This window comes from Mauremys mutica, chromosome 5, assembly GCF_020497125.1.
Source record: "Mauremys mutica isolate MM-2020 ecotype Southern chromosome 5, ASM2049712v1, whole genome shotgun sequence".
NCBI lineage: Eukaryota > Metazoa > Chordata > Testudines > Geoemydidae > Mauremys > Mauremys mutica.
The window spans coordinates 127,751,745-127,775,749 of NC_059076.1; the positions used below are offsets into that span (position 1 = coordinate 127,751,745).

Genomic DNA, 24,005 nt, shown 5'->3' on the forward strand with positions numbered 1-24,005 from the left:
CATAATATACATGGTGGGATTTCACATCAGGTTGGAATTGGAATGTGTTATGCATATGTTCAATACAGGACAAGGAACATTAATCTGATGTCAAAGCAAGAGGAAACCATTGGAGGAATGTGAAGAAGGGGATAGAAATTGATCAAGGAAGATAAGTATCAGAGGGGTTGCCATGTTAGTCGGGATCTGTAAAAAGAAACAGAGTCCTGTGGCACCTTTAAGACTAACAGATGTATTGGAGCATAAGCTTTCGTGGGTGAATGATAGGCACACTTATTCCTGAGATTGTTTTATGTGAAAGCAAAGGGCTGAATATAATAATTATTAATAAAGTAGGTTTGTTATACTAGATATACTCAGAACATCTTGGATAAATGCCTGTACTTGTTTTAATTCAAATAAGTGTAATTTCTTACATTTAAAGTAATTCACTTTATTTTATTGCTTATCTGCAATTTCATGAACTCTTCATATGACTAGTTTATGAAATATGCACAATAGTTTTATGCTTTTAAAAATAAGTTTTACCTTTAGAAAGCAGTGAGCAGATAGATTTATTTCTAGAATAATTAATTCTTAAGAAGACTGCAATGCTATCCAACAGTGTTCAAAGCTGTTGGGTAAGTAATATAAAGAAGCAGGAAAAGGTTTAATCACTAACTAATTGGCTGTGTTATACTCTTGACATAATGTTCTGTAACCCTGGCACTTGATGTGTTCTTTAGTATTTTGAAAGAGGGAATCAAAGTGAGAGCATTATCACACTCTGTATAGGCAACCTCTCATACTTTTCCTTTTTCTGTTTATTCTTATGAATTTCATGAAATGTAGCATGTTGATTACATTTTGTTAACCTCTTGTCTTTTCTGTTTTGTGTGATTTGGCTTAAGATGCAGACCGTTGTTGCAATGTCACAGAAACAGAAAGATGTAGTTATATCTAAGTACTGAGAGGGACAAATTAGGTGAAGTAAAATCCGATATTAGACTGACTTCTGCAGGTGAAAGGTATAAGCTTTTGAACTACACAGAGCTCTTCTTCAGGTCTGGGGAAGGAAATCAGAGCTGTCTGAACTCTCTGATTTCCTTCCCTGGTTCTGAAGAAGAGCTCTGTGTAGCTCAGGAGCTTGTACCTTACACAAACAGATGTTAGTGCAATAAAAGATAATACCTCGCCTTCCTTGTCTCTCTCATCTTGGGACCAACATAGCTACAACAACATTACAAATATTTGAGTATTATTGTTCTTATTTGCATATCTTACTCCGTTACACAGAATTTTAAAAGTGGATAGTTATGTTAGTTGCCAGATAATTTATCTGATCATGCATAAAGTTGGCACTTAATTGCCATTTGAGTTGATACAGAAGTTGGCATTCTGCATTGTCATTGTGCTGCATTTCCTCTTATTTAATATGCCCTAAAATTGGTTCCTTAAGTCTCTATGGATTAAACTCTGATTTACCCTTTTATTGTAAGATTTAAAAGGTCAGAGCATGAAAGGTTTATGTCCTCACTTGTTATAAATGTTATCACATGGAATGCCTATGCTCAGCATTGCGAGTGGGCATTGAAAATAGTAATTTCATTAATTGTTTGGGATATATGTTCCTCTGACTAGACTGACCTGTAAATGCTTTAAAATAAATTATCTATCCTAGATGTGTACAGAAAGAGTGTGTATTAGGTGGGTAAAATACATACTAGGCAACCAAATGAGAGTAAAAGAGGAGGTGTCTTTCTGTGAACCCTTCCCATGCTGAGTTTTTAAGCTTTTATTTGTACACTTACAATTTATACATGTTGCAAAAGTAAGGTTGTTTTGAAATATTAAGTTATCTAATATATTTTAAGAATCTTGTATGTTTTCAGAGTCTAAATTTTATATTTACATCACTAATTTTGGAATAAGATGAAAAAATCTGAGTATGTTTACCTGCATTTTGTAGTTTCAGATATGTCTTTCTCTTTGCAGGTAAACAGACATTTTGAAAAACATTCAGCAATAATTGTATTTGTGGCTGATTCTTGAAGAGTTTGGCAGCAAACTGAGTGGTAACATTCTCTGAACGTCAACTCTCATGTCTCTTATGGACAAACACAAAGTGAAGCGGCAACGCCTAGATCGTATATTTGAAGGTTAGATACTGCAATCTATGTGACTGCGTTAACCAATTTTCTGAATTAATGATCTTGCTGGGGGTTGGAAATGTGATTCTTACAGTAATTAAACTTCTTTTTAATTGAGTGAGGGTTTTTCATGTTGGACTCACAATCACTGGCTGAGATTATCATAACTGTGCACATCTATTCTTTTGAGATGAAAGCCATAGAAGACAAATCTATTGCTAGAGCTCCAATGTTGTTGTTGTGCATTAAAGACAGTCCATTCCCAGCTTGATATTTTAGTAAATTCTGTACAAACCTTGTGAAAGGATAGATCTTATAATGTGAACCAGAAGGTTCTTTTTACTTATGTGTGCTAAGACATGCTTGTTAAGGAGGGTGGTTTCTTTGTTCTTCTACAAGTTAAATTCCAATAAATTCAAGAAACTGTCTGATTCTTCAGATAGCACAGGATGTGAAATATATTTAAAATGATCAGTACTAGAAAAAAGAGCCAGCCTGTCATTTGGAAGGATTTTACTAAATTGGATCAGTCAGTCTGTCTCATGCCACAAATCATTTATTCTTGTATAATGTCTGAGACTACACTGGTGTTTTGTGCTTTTTGATTCACATCAAAATAGATTTGGAGAAAATGTGTGCAGTGTTTTTATATGAAATATCTATAAACCAAAAAATCCAAAAAGACTAGGGATGCTTGAATTTTTATATTAAAAATGTTAAGCACTCTTTGAGGGCACAAGTAGTCTCCCACAGCTTGATGGTTACAGAAATTCAGTTTTGCTTTTCAAAACATCAGGGTTGTATTTTGAAAACTTGAGGTACTGCATGTATCTTGGGGTTTGTCAATGGATCATTTTTTATGAGTTGAATTTTCTATGTGCTGTTTGCTATCCATGCAATTTTGTGAATTATAGTGAATAGTGGAACAGAAGAGAAAGTAAATGTGTCCCTATTAAGATTCAGTAGCTAAATGCCCAGAGTTTTACATTTTTGTCAGGGACTTGCTGGCATTCTATAGAACTACTTAAATATTTAACATTTTGCAAAAATGTGTAAGATGTTTTACAGAGTTCAAGAAACTGTTGTTACACAGCTGTTTAAAGATTGTTCATCTTCATTGTCAGCTTTCTTCCTTATCAGTTCCAATGTGCTTATTTGTTTTCTCTATTATATTTATTTCTAAATGTCTGACATTTTCACAGTATTTTTTAAACTCTTATTTATTTTTCACTGTCAAATCCACTTAAGTGCAGGATAATGTCTTTAGTTATTGCTGTTGTAGTTATGTGGCATTTCAAAAGTTGTTTTTGTAATATGCTAATTTTAATGTACTTTTGCATTGGTGTCAGCTAGTATTTAGGGAAGAAATGTTCTCTAAAATGATAGAATAATAGTGTTCTAGTTGTAGATTTGTAGTGACAAAAAATAGTTCACCAATCTTCAGTTTTGGGGGAGGGACAATAGTGGATTTAATTTTGTGGGCCTGATTTTCAAAATTAAATGCCTACAATTTGTAAGATGCCATGCCATATTCTCTTGAGTAACCTTTCAAAACAGTGACAGGATTAATATGTACCTGGTCATTCCAGTTTATATGCTGTTTTATAAATGATTCATATATCTCTAAATGACAGGACTGGTGTACTGTCACTTGAAAAAGCCAAAGAATTAATGATAAACTCTGGCCTTTTACCCACTGCATTGTAATTATGAATGCTATTTAGACATACCGGTACTTGTATAACTGTGTGCGGTCTGAGTAGCCTGTGTTGGAAACCTTTAGGTGTTGACTCACTTTACAGAATTGTGAGGTAACATTTAGCAGTTTCACATTCTTAAATGCCCATTTATCTTCTAGGAAGAAAGATTAATTAGTTACCAATTATATTGTCCTTTGTCTCCCTTTCCCATGAAACTGGTGTCTGAACGGAATAGTTGAAAATAGTATACATTTGGCAAAACAGTTGGAAGAGTGTCACAGTGCAAAATTAAAATATGTTCATTTTTGTGTAATTTGGAAAATTTGAAATATGTTCTTGGCTTCTTGAAGGCTAGTTAGCTCTAATTAGGCTATTACTGTACCGCATATTGTAACAACTGTAAACAGTGCAGTATATTTGCTTACATTCTAAAACTGTCTGTAGTTTACTGTCCATTGTTGGAGTGTCACAATGATAAGCCAATTTTGTCAAGCTATGTTTAGCTTGCTGAGAACTCAACAGACCATGGTGGGAGGCAGCTGGAGGTGACTGGGTCTGGGAGAGGGGATCTGTAGTCTCTGGGTCTCCTGCCTGGAGCCTTGTTCATAGATTGATAGATTACAAGGCCAGACGGGATGATTGTGATCATCTAGTCTGACCTCTGTATAACACAGGCTATAGAACTTCCTCAGAAGAATTTCAAGAGCAGATCTTCTAGAAAAATGTCCAATCTTGATTTATAAATGATCAGTGATGGAGAATCCACCATGACCCTTGATAAGTTGTTTCAGTAGTTAAGTACTCTCACTGTTAGAAATTTGCCTTACTTCCAGTCTGAATTTGTCTTATTTCATCTGCCAGCCTCTGGATCATGTTATACCTTTCTCTGCTAGATTGAAGAGCCCTTTATTAAATATTTGTTCCCCATGTAGTTGCCTATATACTGTAATCAAGTCTCTCCTTAAGGTACTCTTTGTTATGCTAAGTAGATTGAGCTCCTTGAGTCTGTCACCATAAGGCATGTTTCCCACTCCTTGTGATAATTCTTGTGGCTCTTCTTTGAACGTGCTGCAATTTATCAATACCCTTCTTGAATGATGGGCGTCTGAAGTTAAAAACATTCCCTATCCAGGCTTTTATCTTGTGCATCTATAGGAACAGTGTGTGGCACCTTCCTTATGAGTAATAAGCATCAGACTTGCCAAATGCCAAATGTTCTCTAAAAACTAACCACTGATGGAGCCTATTTGAACTGCTTATATTATGAACCACCCACTGGAGATGTGAAACTAGGACCTAGGCCAGGATCTTTGTCCACATTAATGAGAGAGATGCCTCTATGATTATCAAAAATCAGATTTGTTCATATAGTTTAACTTGGTTGCCTAAAATTAGGCACCTAAGTACATAACTAGATACATTAATAAAAGTGGGATGATTTTTCAGAGGTGCTGAGTGTTCACACCTCTAACTCACTTCTACAGAAGCCGCAGATGGTCAGCACTTTTGAAAAACAGCCCACTTATTTAGGCTACCCAGTATGCACCTAGCTGCCCAATTTGAGGCATCCAAATTTGAAAATGTTTGCTTATGGCAATTACTTTATTTACTGTGTGTAGCTGAAGAAGACCCAGCCTTAAATGAGTGTAAATTAATATGTATTAATGATGGAATAATGGTAAATTTGCAGATATTTTTCTTAAAGAATTCCTTTTTTCATATATGCTCCACCTCAAATCAAAGCAGAATTGCTAAAAATTGTACAGTAAGATACCAAAATAAATAAATAAAAGTTTTGAAAAAGAAAATATACAATTTACTTCATTCACTTTTCCACCCTTTCTTAAATCAGTTTTGATCACTTGAACATTTTTATATTCTGTGGAATAAGAATAGGCTTTACAGAATCAGGATAGTAATTTAATGTGTGTACTGACTAGGTTTCTAGTTTGTAAATTCACACAGATTATTATAAAAGAAACGAAAAAAACAAAATATGTTGACAATTCGCAAGTTAGATTAAAAATTCATACTAGAAAGTGGTCATGGTGTTACATACTGACAGATATTAGTCTTGTGAATTTGCATTGCATATTTAGTAAAAGTCATTTTCCTGAAAGCGTTACAGTGGAATGTTTAGTTGTATGATGCTTTTTGACTGAGTGACTGGGGAAGCTTTATTAAAAGATTAGGGCAGCAGAGGGAGCTAGAAGATCCCTAATACTTTATTGTTTTTTCCAAGTGAAAGTCACTCCTCCATGAGAAGTACCAATTGACCTACAGAAAAATGCCATCTTGTAAACTTAAATGTCCTTAGTTAATAAATAAGTAAAAATTCTGAACTGGAAAAATGTCCATTTCCCCTAGCAACCCAATACAAATTAAATTGGAAATCAGATAGTAAAAGCTGCAGAAATCTTTCCCTGTAGAATAACCATCAAATCCTTCGACTGTAACTAATGAAGATGTTTGAGGCAATCTGAATTTTCTGTAGATAAGCCAATCAGAATTTTCAATGAATAACTCAGTTTCAGGTTCAGGCCACTTGTGATCAAGTTACTCTAAAAGTAAACTGTTTAAACTAATAGTTTTTTCCATTCTGATGTCACACTACTTTCAGAGCACTTTGGAGCAATTCCAAACTGTTTTCCTAGATTCATTTCCCCATAAGAATTTGTAAATATGTTGTCAATAAACTTAGACAAAATAAAAAAATCATAAAATGCCCAGTTGAATTCAGATTGCAGCAAAGAGGTTAAGAGCAATAAACTCAGGTAAAGCATATTTTGGAATTCTTAGTACAATGAGTATGCTATTAGAATGAGTAGGCTGAGAACAGAATGGTAAAATAGTTTTAGTTTGTTCATTAGTGAGCATTTACCTTCCCTCACGCTCTTCTTTCTCTCCAGTTAAAACATTATATGTGTGTGTGTGTGTGTGTGTGTAATGATACTGTTTATGTGCATGAGCACATGATTTTCGATTGTGTTCTTAATATGCACTATCTAGTCACATTTCACAGAGAAAGATGGTTTCATCATCCTTTTGGATTAAGATTGCCTCTGTAAATCGGTTTTGTAATTTGAATCTTCATTAAGTGCCACCTAAAGAGATCTAAAATTTGCAAATAGTTAAGCTATTACGATGTTGCTAACTTATTACAAGTTGCATTGCTACTAGTATGAAAAGAAAATTGGCTTAAATGGCCATTTTGCCCTAAATGGTGCTGAACAGCATCCCTTAATGGAAAGAAAAGTATTGTTTTAACAAGAAAACAGAGAAAAAACATTAAAGGAAAAAAACTAAATGAACATTGCATATTCTGAGAAGATTTCTCTTTTACTGAAACATTCAAATTGTTGATTTAGGTTACAAAAGTTTTAAAGAAAAAATGAAGTGCAAAGATTAAGCATGTGCATCAATCAGTTTATATATTATGTACTGTACAATATATTAATTAGTATATATTTATATTTTGAAGAAAATATCCAAGTTGTAGTAGGAAGGGAAACTTTTTTTTTCAGCTATGATGTAATCAGAGGACTAGATTTTTATAGTTATGATATAATGAAATATAGTTTTTAAATGTTTTAAAACTTCTTCATAAAACCAGCAGCTGTCTGTTAATTTTATTTCTCTTTATACGAGTAGCTTATTACGCACCCCCTGCAGACAGGACAGTAGAAAAGTCTGTACTCAATAGTCTTTTTGGTTCTCAAAAAAAAAATATGGGAGAGGACTATTTGAGACTTAAAATTCTTAAAATAAATTGTTCAGAACACTGAAGCTGAAAATGGAAACATCTTGGTAACAGTCTCCAGAGGGGAACTTCCTAGCCTCTCTATATCTCAAGGAGTTATTCCCTTCTCATGATCGATAGACCTGGTTCTGCCCACAAAGTTTTAAGCAGATTGAACACCCATTGTAGGCCACTTTATATGAATTCACCAAAAAATTCATTTCTTCTGATAAAGTGCCCTATTTTGTGATTGCTACTGCTTCAAATAAGCATGTTTCTCAGAAGTACCTGATATAGATGAGTTACAACAGCAGCAAAGATGGCTTTAGTACTGGAGACTTTTAAACTGGTAATAATAGTAATAATAATAATTAATAATTGGAGATATACCAATCTCCTAGAACTGGAAGGGACCTTGAAAGGTCATCAAGTCCAGTCTCCTGCCTTCACTAGCAGGACCAAGTACTGATTTTTGCCCCAGATCCCTAAGTGGCCCCCTGATTCTGTGAATACTTGGAGACATGCTAAATAACCACATTAAGAAACCAAAAGAGTGCAGATGTGGATAGAAGAGGAAAGAAGGAGAAAGGGTTAGAGGAAATCAGTCTATCAGATTTTTTCAGGCAGACATTTTAAATATTTGATGACAGAGCAGAAAGAAATATAAATTAACACTGCATTTATCATTAATTTAAAAGAATAAGTGTAAGCATGATTGATCACAGTGCCACACTATCAAGATCTTTAGTTTTAGCCACTTATATACATTTATATAAAGGAATGTTATTAAAGTGCCAATAAAATATTTTCCCCTGAAATTTTATTACTGTTTCTCATTCTCCATTGACTCACTCTTTTCTTTTCTTTTTCTTTTTGGGGGAAGATTGAATCAATCATACCCATGTGTTTTCTGGGTATCAAATACCACTTAGGCAGGTGTTATTTAGTTTCCACAACATGTGCCAGCTGCACTTTTAATTTTTTTTCCAGTTTATCTAACCTGCAGATGGTCATGTTTGCCTCTTTCTGTTTAGTGCTCTGCAAACTCCCATGGTTGTTCCCTAAGTGTTGTTCGGCACTTGCATGTGAGCACGATCAATTTATCAAACTCAAATAATTTAGAAACAGTTATTTCTGCTTCCAGTAAACAAAAGCAGCTGCACTCTAGCTATCCTTGTCTGCATGAATGCATAGATCCTAAAAGGCTTTTCTGACAATCACCACAAAAGTTCAGAATATCAAACTGGAATTTAGGGCATGTAAGTCAGACTGGTGAGGCTGTGATGTTTAGAAACAGGATAATAATGCAAAGAATGAATTAGTTACCATAGTAACTCTTTGTTTTAATAATTTGGTGGGGCAGTGAATAGAGGGAGCTCGAATAGAAAGTAGTAGGAATTTTAATTACATGTTGTGCAGTGTGAGTGGCTTTGTTCATTAATATTGAAATTCATTTGATTTTTATAGCGGATTGAAGAATAGGTATGAATTTTACTTAGAAAATGCACTAATGAATTATTACTTTTTTTCCCCCTGGGAAAAATATGATCATATTTTGCACTTGATTATCGCAACTTAGATTATTGATTTCTTAACAATAAAACATGCCTAGTGCACTCTGTTATAAGATTGTCTTAAACTGTACATGCTGTGATTTGTTGCTTGGCAGCCTAGCAACCCACTTAGTGCCTACACTTAAATGGCATATTTTCATAGATTACTGTTTTTGGATTATAGAGCTGATGGTCTGTTTTCTCCCTTTTCCTCTCCACTTTATTTCTTTTGCACCTATGAGTTTCAAAGACAACCCAGAAGCTCATATAAAGATGATGCCTGCATAACTGCATTGAATAGCAAACCACCTTGTATATCATACCGACACCTACAACCTTGCCATTGTGCCTCTGTGAACGGGAATCCTAGCATGATAGCTCCTGCATCCTCTGAACTATCTGAAGTTTGCAGTGGAAATTCCCGCCCCCCCACAGTCAATTAAAAAAAAAAGTGTGTGTGTGTGTGTGTATGTATGTATATATATAATTTCCCTTACATCTACTAACCCAGAATTTTTTTTTGAAAGGTGTTAGAAGTATCTATATTATGGGAATGTCTTTATGATTTTGAAATGTTGTTATTAATTTGCGTTAAACAGTTTTCCAGATATTTCCTGGTATAGCACAAAACTGTTGCTTATAAATTCAGTCAATATAATATAGGCTTGGATTTTATTTATTTATTCATTTTATTCTGTTAGCCTGGCACGTCTCCTCCACAGCTCTAGGCACTTCCCAATATTAAAAGACATTAATAAAAACCTAAAATGTATTGCTAAAATATTTTGATACAAACTTCCACTTATACATGTACCAATTTGTAGACTCACAATAGAAAAACCAGGCTACCTCATCTATGATGCCTACAGAACATGCTCCCTGAGAATGGTCGGCAACCAGAGGCCATTGCACATGATACAACGTATGCTTGTTTTATCATTACCTTTTCTTCTCAGCTGCACCTCCAATCCCATTTGTCTCTCTCATTCACCTGTTGCACCTTTTTTTATAAATCTGGATTGTGAACTCTCTGGAGCAGGGACTATCTTCTTATTACCAGTTTGCTCAATGCCAGTGCTAGTGCATCCCATAATGGGGTCTTGATCCTTGATTACAGCCCTGGGTACTCATGTAAGAGAAATAATAATAATACATAGCAGTATTTCAAGACACTCCCCTGCCAAATCATGCTTCAGTCTCAGCCCCTCCTTCTATAGACCTCCAATCCATCCTCCCCAAAATGTCTGTATGAAAAAACAAGCTTCGCTGCATGTCCAGAAGGTTAAAAAAAATCCAAGAGCTTTGGAGTGTATTCCATAGGTGAGCACCCCTCATGGAGGATTTCCTGCCAACATCTCCCTATCATTTGTATTAAGGGAGCACCAATTTGTGTGCTCCCTGACTGATGCGCTAATCAACAAGCACATGGTAGTATTCTGCAGTAGTTGAGTTCCTGAATGATACATTTGTGCACCCCTTGCTGTGCTCATTACAGCAAGGTGACAAAGGAATGGATATGGTAGTAACATCCATCAGAAAGAAAAGGACAAACTATTCTAGCCAAATGTAGGAGGAAAAAGTGGCTTTTTTGGCTATATCTGCTATTTGATCTTTTATTCTGAGACGTGCATTAATGGAAACAGACATTCCTGCCCACCAGTTCATCCCCCTGCCATTTTGGGATTATTCCCTGGCCTAGAGAACGTTTCTGATTGTTTTATACATTTTTCTTTGATGGTGGACAAATGAGGCATCCACCACTTCCCCTTAGACACCTATGTCCAGTTGACCATTATTGTGGCTTTTCTTCTGAATGTCCAGCCTAAATTTTGTTTTGTTCAATTTCATCTTATTATTCTCTTAAGCACTAAAAATTATTTTATAATTATCTTATTCCCACACCGCTTAGTATGTTTCTTAAAAAGTTGTGATTTTAGTATCACGTGTCTTACAAAATCAGACATAAAAGTGTCACAGCACACTATTACTGAAATATTGCTTACATTCTCATTTTTACCATACAATTATAAAATAAATCAATTGGAATATAAATATTGTACTTATATTTCAGTGTATAGTATCTAGAGCAGTATAAACAAAACATTGTCTGTATGAAATTTTAGTTTGTACTGACTTCGCTAGTGCTTTTTATGTAGCCTGTTGTAAAACTAGGCCAAAATCTAGATGAGTTGATGTACCCCCTGGAAAACCTCTGAGTACCTCCAGGGGTACACCTACCCCTGGTTGAGAACCACTCTTTTATACTGACTGACATTTATGTAGTCCTTTTCAGCTAAAGATCACAAAGTTGTTTACAAACCATAGTCCTATAAACTTTTATCTGGGAAAAGAGAAAACACTAATGCTGTGAAAGCAACACTGATTTGGGCCTATGTTCAGATCAGCCTGCGGTTCTACATGCTGCCAGGGGTAAGGAATGACCTGGGCAAGATATGTGTGGTAACTAGACCAAGATACAATCGCCCAACTTTGTGGACTGTCCCATCTGTGGTTCTCTCTATGGATAACTTACCATGTGTGAACCCAAGTTGAAGCTGTCTGTTACCTAACAGCAAATTAAATTTTTTCCTTACCTGTGATCTATGCAGAAACACTTTACCAATCTTTCCTGGTTTATTATTTGTACCCCTGTTTCTGGTGCTTGTCATTCAGTAGGTTCAGTCCTGGTCCCAATGTAAATAATGCTGCCTTCCTGACAGCATGGTGGACTTGGCACCTCCTTACAAAGTGATATCACTATTGCTACGGAGACTTGGATTAGGAACGATCAGAACATTTGTAACAGATGCATAAGTGGAGAATGGGGAAACGTTTTAGATTTAGGCTGTGATGTTAAAAGAAGAATGAAAACAGCACCAACAAAAGCTTGACGCTCATTTTGGCAAATGCTGCTGTTCTCAGAAATGTCCCCAACATCACTAGCCCATTCTGCTATTTTCGTTTCATACTTTCTAATAGCTGAATAACAGAGTGCTTATCAAGAGCAGGCAGGGTAGGCAATGTCTGCCTTGTGCTTCAGTGGTCTGCACAAGCCTCGGAATAAGCCTACCAACTTTCAGATGTCACCAGCTTCTACTGTTAGTCTTGTCATTTTTAAACATGTTCTGCTCTTAGTCACTGCAAAATAAAAGTATAAAATTCCTGAATGGCTTAACAGCCTAATAGCAACACAGTGCCGGTTATGTGAATTCAGATCCTGGGTGAGTGGCCATATTTCATGACTGTTGAGCATCCCCAGTCATTGATTTAGCTATGGAAGGGGCTGTGTTCGGCCCTCCATTGTCAGGATATCTAGTTAACCAAATAAAGGTCTCTGAGCAGAGAACACCCTGAAATAACAAAATCCTGCTTAGTAAATAGATTATAACTACATTAAGCACTGGTTTTGTGTCTTTTTTTTTTAATTTCAGATTCAGCTTGGCATGTTGATAAGAGCAGAATCTAGTTCCCTAACAGTTCTATATGTACTTAAAAAAAAAAGATACACACTGTGTTGGCACTTGAGAAGTTTATACCTCTTTGAAAGATTCTACAGGTTTGAGAGAGATTCTCTTTCCTTGAGATGGGGAATACCACTGGAGCTGCCACTATAATTCAAAACAGAAGAAGCATTTTAAGTGCAACCACTCTACACAAGTTATCATACAATGATATGCTCCAGGTTGTAACGTTTATTTCTCCAGGTGCTAGATGTGAGTATCTTTCAACTTTTTGCTTTAAAACATACACCATAACTGTATTCCTTAAGGTTGTGTGTGTGTGTATGACACATGCGTGTATACACACATGTAACATGCCTCATTTTAAAAGTTTGAACAAATAAGTTGCACTGCTTTGGAATGCTTTCAAAATTTACTAGTAGCAGCGTCTCAGGTGTACATAAAAAATGTAAAAGATGCTTATTTAAGAAAACTGTTTTTTAAACACGCAATCAAGCTATTAAGGTTTGTTTTTTACATTTAAAATGAGATTTTGAAGACTTTTTATCCTGATAAATTGAAGATTACTAGCCAAATATCTGTTTTTTACCCAGTGAAAGTAGGAGTCAAATCCTGCTGTGATATATATTTAATAAATCACAGTTAGATGTGATAATATATCATATGGTAGCCTGAAGCTATAATATAGCTGTCTAAACATCAGCTTTGGAGTACCTGGAACCAGAGATTCAAACACTGGTTGAATTACCTCAGTCCTTCACCTTTCCAAAGCAAATACACGGAATACTACATACCGTATATACTTGTTCATAAGCTGAATTTTTTTTGTAGTAAAAAAGGGAAGCACCAGAGAAGGGGGTCGGCTTATGAACGAGTATAGAGAGGGAGAGATGGGACACAGCCCCTCCCCCCAATAGAGGGGGCAAGGAGAGGCAGCACAGCCAGCAGAGACAGAAGGGAAGAGGCGGGGCCAGAGTCTCTCCTCTTCTGGCCACGCTGCTCTACCTTCAGCCTCCAAAGCACCTGCAAGCTCCGGGGCTGGCAGGCTGCAGCCGTGCCGATCGGCCCCGCACCTCAGCCCGCTGGAACATGCTGCAGCCGTGCCACCTGGTCTGGTCTGCCGGAGCAGCTCCAGCCAAGTCAGAGACATCCCCCCCCGGCCCTCCCTCAATAAAGTGGGAAGGGATGGGATGGGGTCATGTGGGGGGTGGTCACAGGGGTTACTCCTCTGACTCCCAGCTTCTCCCTCCCCCAAAATTTCCCCACCAGTTGCTGTTCCGGCCCGCTAGGGTAAGCATCTCGTGTGCCGAGACACTTTGTTTACTTAGGTTTGCCTCCACGCCTGCGGACACTCGAGGTAAACAAACCATCTTGGCCCTCCAGCAGCTTATCCTGATGGCCCAGGAGCCAAAGTTTGCTGACCCCTGAATGATAGGGTTGGCTTATGAACGGGTTATAACATTTTTCCATTTTTACTTATCCATCTTTGGGGGGTCGGCTTATAAACGAACCAGCTTATGATTGATTATATACAGTAGTTATCTGTCAGTGTGTGTGTGTGTATTTCTGATAATACCTTAAACACAAAGTTAATTTCTGCTGTAGGTGGACTTTAAAGATCCCACAAAACTTACTGTAAGCATGTAACTGTTTTCCTTGGTGTCCTGGACCAAAGGTGTCTGTGTCCTCCTACAGTTTTTCAGTGTGCTGCTTACTACCACTTGACTACAGCCCTCCATTACAGAGGTGGCTGCATTTCAGTGGTGTTATACGATGACTATATAGTTTGTCAAGAGCTTTGGAATCCCTTAGGATTAAAGGCTCTATGTAAGTATAAATTGTTATACAGATAACAATTTATTGTTCACTTGATACTCAAAGGTGGTTTTGAAATAGTTTTTAAAGTGTTTGGCTCTGGCTGCAGTGATCAGCCAAACCATGTCTGAAATCAGTTTAGCTTTAACTGTATCTAAACAAAGGACATATTCTGTTTTTAAATTCAAAACTCTGACATGACAGTCTGTACAAGTGTTGCCAGAGTTTAAAAGTTGTTCCTTAGAGCATCTGTTTGAGGATGATACAATATATGAAGTATCTGACTTATTTAGGCTTCACTGTAATATGTTTGATTCATCCTTTAGTCCAGTGTTTCCCAAACTTGAGATGCCGCTTGTGTAGGGAAAGCCCCTGGCGGGCTGAGCCGGTTTGTTTACCTGCTGCATCCGCAGGTCCGGCCGATCGCGGCTCTCACTGGCTGCAGTTCGCTGCTCCAGGGCAATGGGAGCTGCTGGAAGCGGCAGCCAATACATCCCTCGGGCTGCGCCGCTTCCAGCAGCTCCTATTGGCCTGGAGCGGTGAACCGCGGCAAGGGGGAGCCGCGATCGGCCGGACCGGCAGACGGGGCAGGTAAACAAACTGGCCCGGCCTGCCAGGGGCTTTCCCTAAACAAGCGGCATCCCAAGTTTGGGAAACACTGCTTTAGTCTATCATTCAGTCTATTTCTGATTTATTGGCAATTTGCTACATATGTTGGTGCTGTTTCTACCACCCCCTCCTTCTTCCTGGACTAGTTAGGAAGACTCTTTCTCACACTCTTATGTATGTTGGAGATGAAAATGTCTCTATTTCAATCTCTCTTGTCACACTGATTGCATAGTTGTTCCTCTCAGAGTTTCCCATGTGGTTTGTAACTCTCAGTTCTGTTATAATTTTTGATCACTAATTTTGTCTTCGGTGAGAGTCTGTATTTTGTACAGTTTATTGTATAAAGGTTGTCTGCTAAAAAGACAAAGGCAGGTGAAGGTTAGGGGAAAGAGGTACAACATAAAAGCAAAGTGATCAGTGTGATCATAGGCTCATATCTTCCTTCCTTCCTTCCTTCATTTAAATTAAACACATTAAATTCCCCTCATCCATCCTCCCTCTCCAATTCAAACCAGTCAGTTCTATTGTCCTTATATTGCTCTCTCCCTGCCCCCCAAAAACATTTGTCTTCCTTCCTCTATTTAGATCAGCAATTCACTTATAAAATAAATGGAATAGGTAAAGAACTGATTTAGGAGAACTTGTGTACAGAACTGCAGGGTTTCCACGGGGTGCTGGAACAATTTTTATAGTGCGGGTGCTGAGAGCCATTGAACCAAACTGTAACCCTCATATATGAAGAAAACCACTTCAAGCCAGGGGATGCGGTAGCACCCTTAGTTCCAGCACGTATGAGGGTTTCTGTTGGGTATTTGTCCCATTCAGTATAATTTTGAAGTTATAATTGGGCTGCAAATAGATCTTATATAGTAAGAGAGCTTGCTTTATACTATCAAATAGTTTTAGCAGTAGTCTAATTGGGACATTATAGGCACCCAGGGTTTTTTTATGGCAGAAAAGGCCATAGTGTTTTTTTCTTTTAGTGTGTTATAGGTTTTTAAACATAGTTCAAAGTCTGCTGTAGACAGTAATTTAGATTGTCCAAGCTTAACAATGCCAGCATTTATATGGTCCCAAATTGGTTTAGAAGAGAACACCTCATTGAATAATGTGTGTAAAGGTTTGAATGGATTAGAAAAAGGATGTAAATTCACATCTGGATTAATTGCACAATATGGCATCTTTATTTTTATTACATGAAAGCTTAGTCCCCACAAAACCCATGAAAAACTGCACAGACTTGCATCCGAAGAAGTGGGTATTCACCCACGAAAGCTCATGCTGCAAAACGTCTGTTAGTCTATAAGGTGCCACAGGATTCTTTGCTGCCTGCACAGATGCTTTCACTGCAGATTTTAAAGTAAATTGATTTATTTAAAAAGCAGGATTACATATCAAATTTGGGGAGAAGTGATTCCACAGAGAAAGTCAGAGAAAGAGAGAGCCAGGAAAGCAAGAATGAAGCAGAACAGTGTAGAAGAGTGAACTCAAGACATTAACATGTTCTTGGCATTCATAGCATATTATTCTCTCTACTCCTCTGTGAATCAGGCTTTTGGTGCTTTCCAATAAAGGCTATTCCATTTTTTTTTGTCAGTCAAACAAATTTGTAGGAGCGTCTGATAGTTTCAAACATTTCTAATGAAAATGGATTTGGTGTCAATAGAATAGTCATCCAAACGGTAGTAATACTTATGGCATATACATCTACCCTGAACTCATTAAGGCCATGAGTAAAATCTTGGCCTCATTGAGTGTTCTACTGTTGACTTCAATAGGGCCAGAATGTTAAACCAGGTACTTTCAAACATATGCACAAAGAGTCCCCCTGTACTAGATATATCAAATATGCATCTTTATTTTAATTCTAACTCTGTACATTTTGTAGATGTCCTATAATACCATTATTTTTAAATGTGTATGAAGAAGGTCTAGTGAGGGTATTTTAATATTAAGTCCATTGACTCATTTATATTTTAATGTTAGGGTTTCCACCAAACAAATTTCAAAGTTGTTCTAATTTGATCTTCACAGAGGTTATACACCTCTACCCCGATATAACGCTGTCCTCGGGAGCCAAAAAAATCTTACCGTGTTATAGGTGAAACCGCGTTATATCGAACTTGCTTTGATCCACTGGACTGCGCAGCTCCCTCCCCCCCCCCCGGAGCACTGCTTTACCGCATTATATCCGAATTCGCATTATATCGGGTCGCGTTATATCAGGGTAGAGGTGTAGTTGTCTGATGCTGGTTTTGTACAGGACCCTGTTTACGTAAGAAATATTAACAATGGAGGGATCAAAGCAGCTGCTAGTAACACTGGTCAAATATGTGCAGAAGCAACTGCAGATATTGGCAAAATTATGTCTTCAGCAGTTGGTGTAGATACTTTAAGATCTGTAAGCCATTTGAAGGAGTTTCATTAACACAGTTGGTACTGGCAGAAAAATCTTCTTAAAACTAAAGATTCTGCCCAAATAGGTGCAATTTAGTGCGCAGTGGAAGGAATATTTTCAACTGCTTTGTACACACGGATACATACTTTCTGTAAACTTAATGAAGAATTCTGCTCAGTATGCAGTAGTAGTAAAATGGAGAACAATTTTAGGCGGAATTAAAAATAGGATAAAAATAAACAAAAAATGTTAAAATGGCGTTATATAAAAGTCATCCCCCATAGTGCTACAGTCACTATTGACAATCTCATTTAAAGGTGATAGAAATGGAAACTATCCAAGGAAGGTCATCTTAAATTATTTATTTAGATTTATAGAATTGCTAAAAAGGGCACCTATCCATTTGCTCTAGGCACCCTTGATATAGTTTAAAAAGACATTTTAGGTGTTGCAATATAATAACCCATGGCAACATGTCTCAGAGCCTGGATCTATAGACTCAGGATGGCAGGGCTCACACTACAGCACTAAAAACAGCGGTGTGGACCTCTGGGCTCAGGCTCTGAAGCCCCAGAAGTGAGTGTATTTGTTAACACTTCCATACTGATCTGATATAAAGGGGAGGGACGATCCTGTGGTTAGAGTACAGGACTTGGATTCAGAGATTTGGACAGAATTAACTGACTGTTTACAGAGCCAGAAATAAAATGAGGAAAATACTTTCCTACTTTGTGGGCTTAATTCATTAATGTTTATAAAATGATTTTAGAACAAGATGGAAAGTGCTAGGAATATGTAAAATATAATTGCTGCTGTGATTATTACTGTATTATTGATAATAACATTTAGAACTAATAGTTGGTTATTCAAGGGACTATTGTTGCTGTTTTAAGAAATAAATGAAATGTATTTACATAGACAATTTGAAAGAAAATAATGCCATAGTTATGCTAAAAAGCAATAAAATGTCATTATTGTATGCTTATTTCATGATTCAGCAGCTAGGCTGGTTTGTGCATGTAAATGATTTTTACTTAAAGGATTATTGCAGCACTTGTGAGCAAGCAGTATAGGACTCTTCAAAGGGCATACCTTGAGGACACTGCAGTAGCAATATTTTGCTGTGTCACTAGGTTTTATCATGCGTAAAGGACATGGATTCTTTTATCCCTGAGAGTTTGCTACAGGATATAACAGTAACATTACTGACTGTGACTTCAAATCTGCCATCAGTTTATAGTAATTTAAACAGCTCTCTTGGACAGTGAGTTGGTTATATTAATATAAAATATCATCCTTCCTTTTAGTTAAATATAGAACCACTAAGTTTCTAACTGATGATGATTATAAACTGCATCAATAAAAAGATGCCGCACAACTATTTCTTCTCACAGCAGTTTTACTAGTGAAGCCTTTTTTTTTAAGGCAGTAGTAATCAAAGTTGAAATAAGTGGCTTTTAGTTTGTTCACTGTTCTGTAGATGTAGAATAAGTGCTGTTACTAAACAAATAGTAATATCCCTCTGTTGATTTTAATGCTTTTCTAATACGGTTACATGAACCATATTACTAGAACTCTCTAAGATGGCACAGTTTTTAACATTGGGGGATTAGTGTATGGAGTTAATTTCTCCTGTGATGATACTTTCATTAAGACACTGGAAATTGATATTTCATATGAAATCATCCTTAAACTGGATATCTGCAGATCTGGTTAACAGGTAAGAGAGGTGCTGTTACAAATCCAGGACAGTGATTGCAATAGTTTCATCAGTGTGGGACTTGCCAATGGGAAAGGTTTAAAATACTGTAATTGTCGACATACTGTATTGAACTGGGGATAATACCATAGGGAGAAGACATTAGTAAGAGCTTTTGGGTAGACAAATGGATCTATAAACATTGAAAGTTAGTTATTGCCACCCTTTTAGACATTCACCACTCCCCAAAATCACTTATTCCTCAATATTCTTTTTGTAAACTCTGTCTCTGTGGGAAGTGTTGTGTGTGCCCTCACATAAAGATATGCTTGCATGCTCTGAGACCGCAGATTTTTTTACTGTCTATATTCGGTTACATAACACATTGAAGTTATAGGTTGTTTGTTTTGTTTGTTTTTTAAATCCTGAACCTTTTCTTCTGCACTGGTCAGCTGAAGAACAGTTAGGGAAATGAGACTGGAGAAACAACTGGTAAGTTAAGTGACTTTAGGGGCCTAAAAGGTTTAATATGTCACTCGATGGTGTAATGGAGGAACTACAGGGTGTGATTATTGTTATTATTAATCATGGTTACAATGGTAGTGCTTAAGGACCAACCAAGAATGAGAGCCCATTGTGCTAGGCACTGTTCAAACACAGAGTAGTATATAGTCCCTGCCATTAAGAGCTTACAATCTAAATAGACAAGATAGATGCAGGGTGAGGGAAAAGGATAATACACAAGCAGAATGAACAACGTGATGATAGCAGATGTTATGTTAGTTCTGTGGTGTATTAAAAACTGTGTAAAAACTACAAGCTGTTACTGATAAATTTCAAGGGTTTTCCTAATCCTGCTTGCAGGCTAGGGTACTCCTTAGGGAAGTGTGTGTTCTGGGTAAAGCAAGTCACTCTATAGAGAGCCACCTAGAGTAAGGTACCTCTTTGTTTTAGGGAGCAGCTTCCTTTGTCTCTCTCTGTTTTTGGTCTTTGTGGGTTGTTATGAATTCTAAGAAATAAGAGTATTATGTTGCAACCTTCCAGCAAGAGTGTTTTGAGATTTTTTAATCTAATTTCCCTGTGTGTATGGTGTGAACATAATGAGTTCCACATTTATTTATTTATTTATTTATGTGTATTTATTTATCTGGGTGGATTTATTTAGGAGGGCATTAGATAAATGGAAAGAAAATCAAAGGCAAGAGGAGACATTAAAGGGACAGGGTGAGAGAGACAGGGCAGGGGAAAAGAAGGGCAGGTGTGAAGTGAAGCTAAGGTGAAGAGACTGTGAGGAAGGGAGAGGGTTGGAGCAAAGAGCCAGTCCGCACAGGACTGGGCTCTCCGGCTGGTCTCTCTCTCCTGTTTTTGCCAATACTACATTGGGGCGGGGGAGGGGTCTGGGGATGCCACCTGGGTCCTAGTTTCCCCAGAATGTGTGTGGAGTGTGTCCCCTGCACAGTTCTGTGTCCAATGAGTATCTCTGGCTGGGCTCCATTTTACCCCCTCCTCTCCAGCACAGCAGACCCTGCTTTGGCTGCTTCCTTAGTTGCTCTTGCCAGCTGGAATCTCTGGCTGGTGGTGATGAGATTTGGAATAGATTCAACATGATTGGCTTCTTTGGCTTTGCCTCAGTATCTGCAGCATAGAAAAGCAACATATTTTTTGTGGAATTTAGGTCTCTTCCCCACCCCCCCCGGCACACTTTTATGTATATGTATCTTACTGTAGTATGTCTGGCATAACTTTCTTATCTTTGTCTAAAGTAACCAAACTTTCACATTAATTCACATAGTGACAAATATAATAATAATTCACCTGGAATTTGTTCTTGTGAAGACTTCTAGAACTGTTTTACAAATGTACACATATATTAAAAAAAAAAACGACCAAAAAACCCTTGGTAATGTTAGTAGTAGTGTTAACAGAGGCCAAGAGTTAGTGGGCGTGGAGACTAACCTACCCTTTGCCTCCTGAATTCAGTCCTTCTGTGTCAGGGTTAAAACACATTAACATGGCAGTGTACGGGATCCTGAACTACCACGGAATGTGCTGTACCTTTGTGACTATAAAGAGGACTTAATTTTCCATGACTGTTAATTCAGCACTTTTCATAAGCAATACATTTTCTTAAATGTCTACACTTTTAAGAGAGTAAAAAAGAAACAAAATTACACTGCCTATGTATTTTTGTAGAAATGTGAATTCTGAACTCATAATGATTTTTGCATTCCTCATTAAGAATAATTTTTAAAGGTTTGATACCTTAATATTGAACAGTTGAATTGTATGACAGTTAAATTGAAACCTTATGGCTGGTGATTGTAACTATTTAACTATTATTTTGAGCACAGTCATTTTTGTGGTTCACAGATGTATATTTCAGTTATATATAATACATCTTTTCAGTTTTCATAACTGCCTTCCTGAAATATTAAAATATTTGCATTTCTGAAATACACACTTTCCTTTCCTTCTTCCTTTGCTACTCAGCATATAGTAGCTTTTTGTGGTTTCTGCCCCATCTTCGTTTTTCTTTCAGAACAAGCTATCTGACATCAAAACCCTTTTAGTTTTTTTAATTCTACTTTACTGGTGGCTCTCTTTCCCTGTCCTTTGACATCAGAACCCAAGCTGTCAGTCATCCCTAACAATTTCCCCCAGATTGGATTTACTCAGAGATTGTTTATGCTCCTCCCCATGCAAAAATGTCACCAGTCTGCATTCAGTTGCATCAGGAAGAATGGAATATGCAAACTCCCTAATCAGTTGTTTTAGGCCAGAGGAGAGGGACAGCCATGCTTAGGCAATAATGTGATGAGTATTCTTTATTCCTCTATAGACATTAATAGCAATGCTGAACACTGACGTACTCATTCTTCATTGACTCAAAGAGCTTGAGCCCAGAGTTTATTCAGATTCTGTTTTTGATGCTATCCCATCTTGGCAACTGGACAATCATTCAATTAAAGAAAATATTTGGTACTGAGAAGAATTCTGAGGATCATATACAATATGTAGAATGTTTATTACTTCTTTATAATAGTGTTGGCATATGAAAAATTAATGTAATTTCTCACCTATGATTTAATGCAGACTTGAGATTTTTAAACTTGGCATGGTTTTGTCTTATAATTTGCATATCTCAATTTTGTTTAAAAAGTGAGAAAATTTAATGTTAACCTTTTTTATGCAAATGGTTAATGCTAGTACATGTACAGAATAAGAAGAGTTTCACATTTTGATAACAGGGTCTTCTTGTAATGCGATATGACAATTAATGTTAAGATTTTATAAATATTCACTGGAAGATTAATTTCAGAATGTAAATGAGGAGTAATCCTAGAGTAAAGTACCAGTTAACCACTGAAGAGCAATATTTAACTAATGGAAAATTACTGGCCAATCTACAATTCTGATGTTGTATCACTTGTGTCAGTAAGAAGAAAGTGGGCTTGAAGAGACTCAGGTACTACACTGATGAGACCTATATAAGTACTGGATAGATAGAAGGCAAGCTGTGTTTGTCGAGTGGCTCCTGCACATTCTCACCTAGGGGATATGGTGCCTCTAGCGTTGAGCTGTGGACTATTTCTAGCAAGCAATGTCTCTTTTTGCCATTTGGTTCTCCCCTACTCAAGGAGGATTTTGGTGGTATAAAAGGGGGAATGGCTCCAATCACCCTTTAGTTCCTTTTTAACCACTGAAGGTGCAGCAAATTTGAATCACATACAGTGTCCTCAAGCTTTCCTCATTGGCTTATTTCTTTTATTTTGCCCTGTTGGGCTTTTTTTTCTTGTTAGTTAAACAACACAGGCTTTCTTCAGTGAGAAGAATAAAAGAGTCAGGAATGGGTATGATCTGGATGACCTGTAGGAGTGGGAGGGCTACTCATATATCCCTACTGATGGAGATGGCTCTGCAGACCCAGTCTACTCAATCTGGCAAAGTGTAAGTCTGGTATTTTGGACACCTGGTAGTCTTAGTGACTGTGCTCAACAAGGGCACACGGATTCATATCCAGCTTCTCATCCAGTCGGTCCTCACCCTGTAGAAGTGAATGGGATTCTTCCGTCCTAAGTGCAGGGCTCTGCACTTGTCCTTGTTGAACCTCATCAGATTTCTTTTGGCCCAATCCTCCAATTTGTCCAGGTCACTCTGTATCCTAACCCTACCCTCCACCGTATCTACCTCTCCCCACAACTTAATGTCATCAGCAAACTTGTTGAACAAAACTGACCCCTGGGGCACTCCGCTTGATACTGGCTGCCAACTAGACATGGAGCCATTGATCACTACCCATTGAGCCCAAAGATCTAGCCAGCTTTCCATCCACCTTATAGTCCATTCATCTAGCCCATACTTCTTTAACTTGCTGGCAAGAATACTCTGGGAGACCGTATCAAAAGCTTTGCTAAAGTCAAGGTATCTCACACCCACCACTTCTCATTATAGAAGGCAACAAGGTTGGTCAGGCATGACTTGCCTTGGTGAATCCATGTTGACTGTTCCTGATTACCTTCTTCTCCTCCAAGTGCTTCCAAATGGATTCCTTGAGGAGCTGATCCATGATTTTTCCATGAATATATCTGAACCTGACCGCTTGTGTAGTGACAGTGCCCAATGGAAAAGCACTTAACTTGCAAATCTAGCAGTCCCAACTAAGATTAAAAAGGCTAATTCTTTGGGTGGAGGGATAGCTCAGTGGTTTGCGTATTGACCTGCTAAACCCAGAATTATGAGTTCAATCCTTGAGGGGGCCATTTAGGGATCTGGGGCAAAAATCTGTCTGGGGATTGGTCCTGGTTGGACTAGATGATCTCCTGAGGTCCCTTCCAACCCTGATATTCTATGACTATGATTCTATGCATAGTGATGTGATTCAGGAACCCCTTGATGCCAACT

General features: G+C 37.4%; 1 protein-coding gene across 2 annotated transcripts in view; it reads left to right on the plus strand.

Moving 5' to 3' along the window:
* Window positions 1-1,974: 1,974 nt before the first annotated feature.
* Window positions 1,975-24,005, plus strand: part of CTBP1 (C-terminal binding protein 1) — a 281,889-nt gene continuing 259,858 nt past the window's right edge. The window contains exon 1 of one of the 2 annotated variants that reach the window (XM_045017778.1): window positions 1,975-2,138. In XM_045017778.1, coding sequence (XP_044873713.1) covers window positions 2,081-2,138 — 58 coding nt within the window. In that variant the 5' untranslated portion in view covers window positions 1,975-2,080. The remainder of the gene's footprint in view (window positions 2,139-24,005) is intronic. The other variant, XM_045017784.1, reaches the window with a different exon arrangement.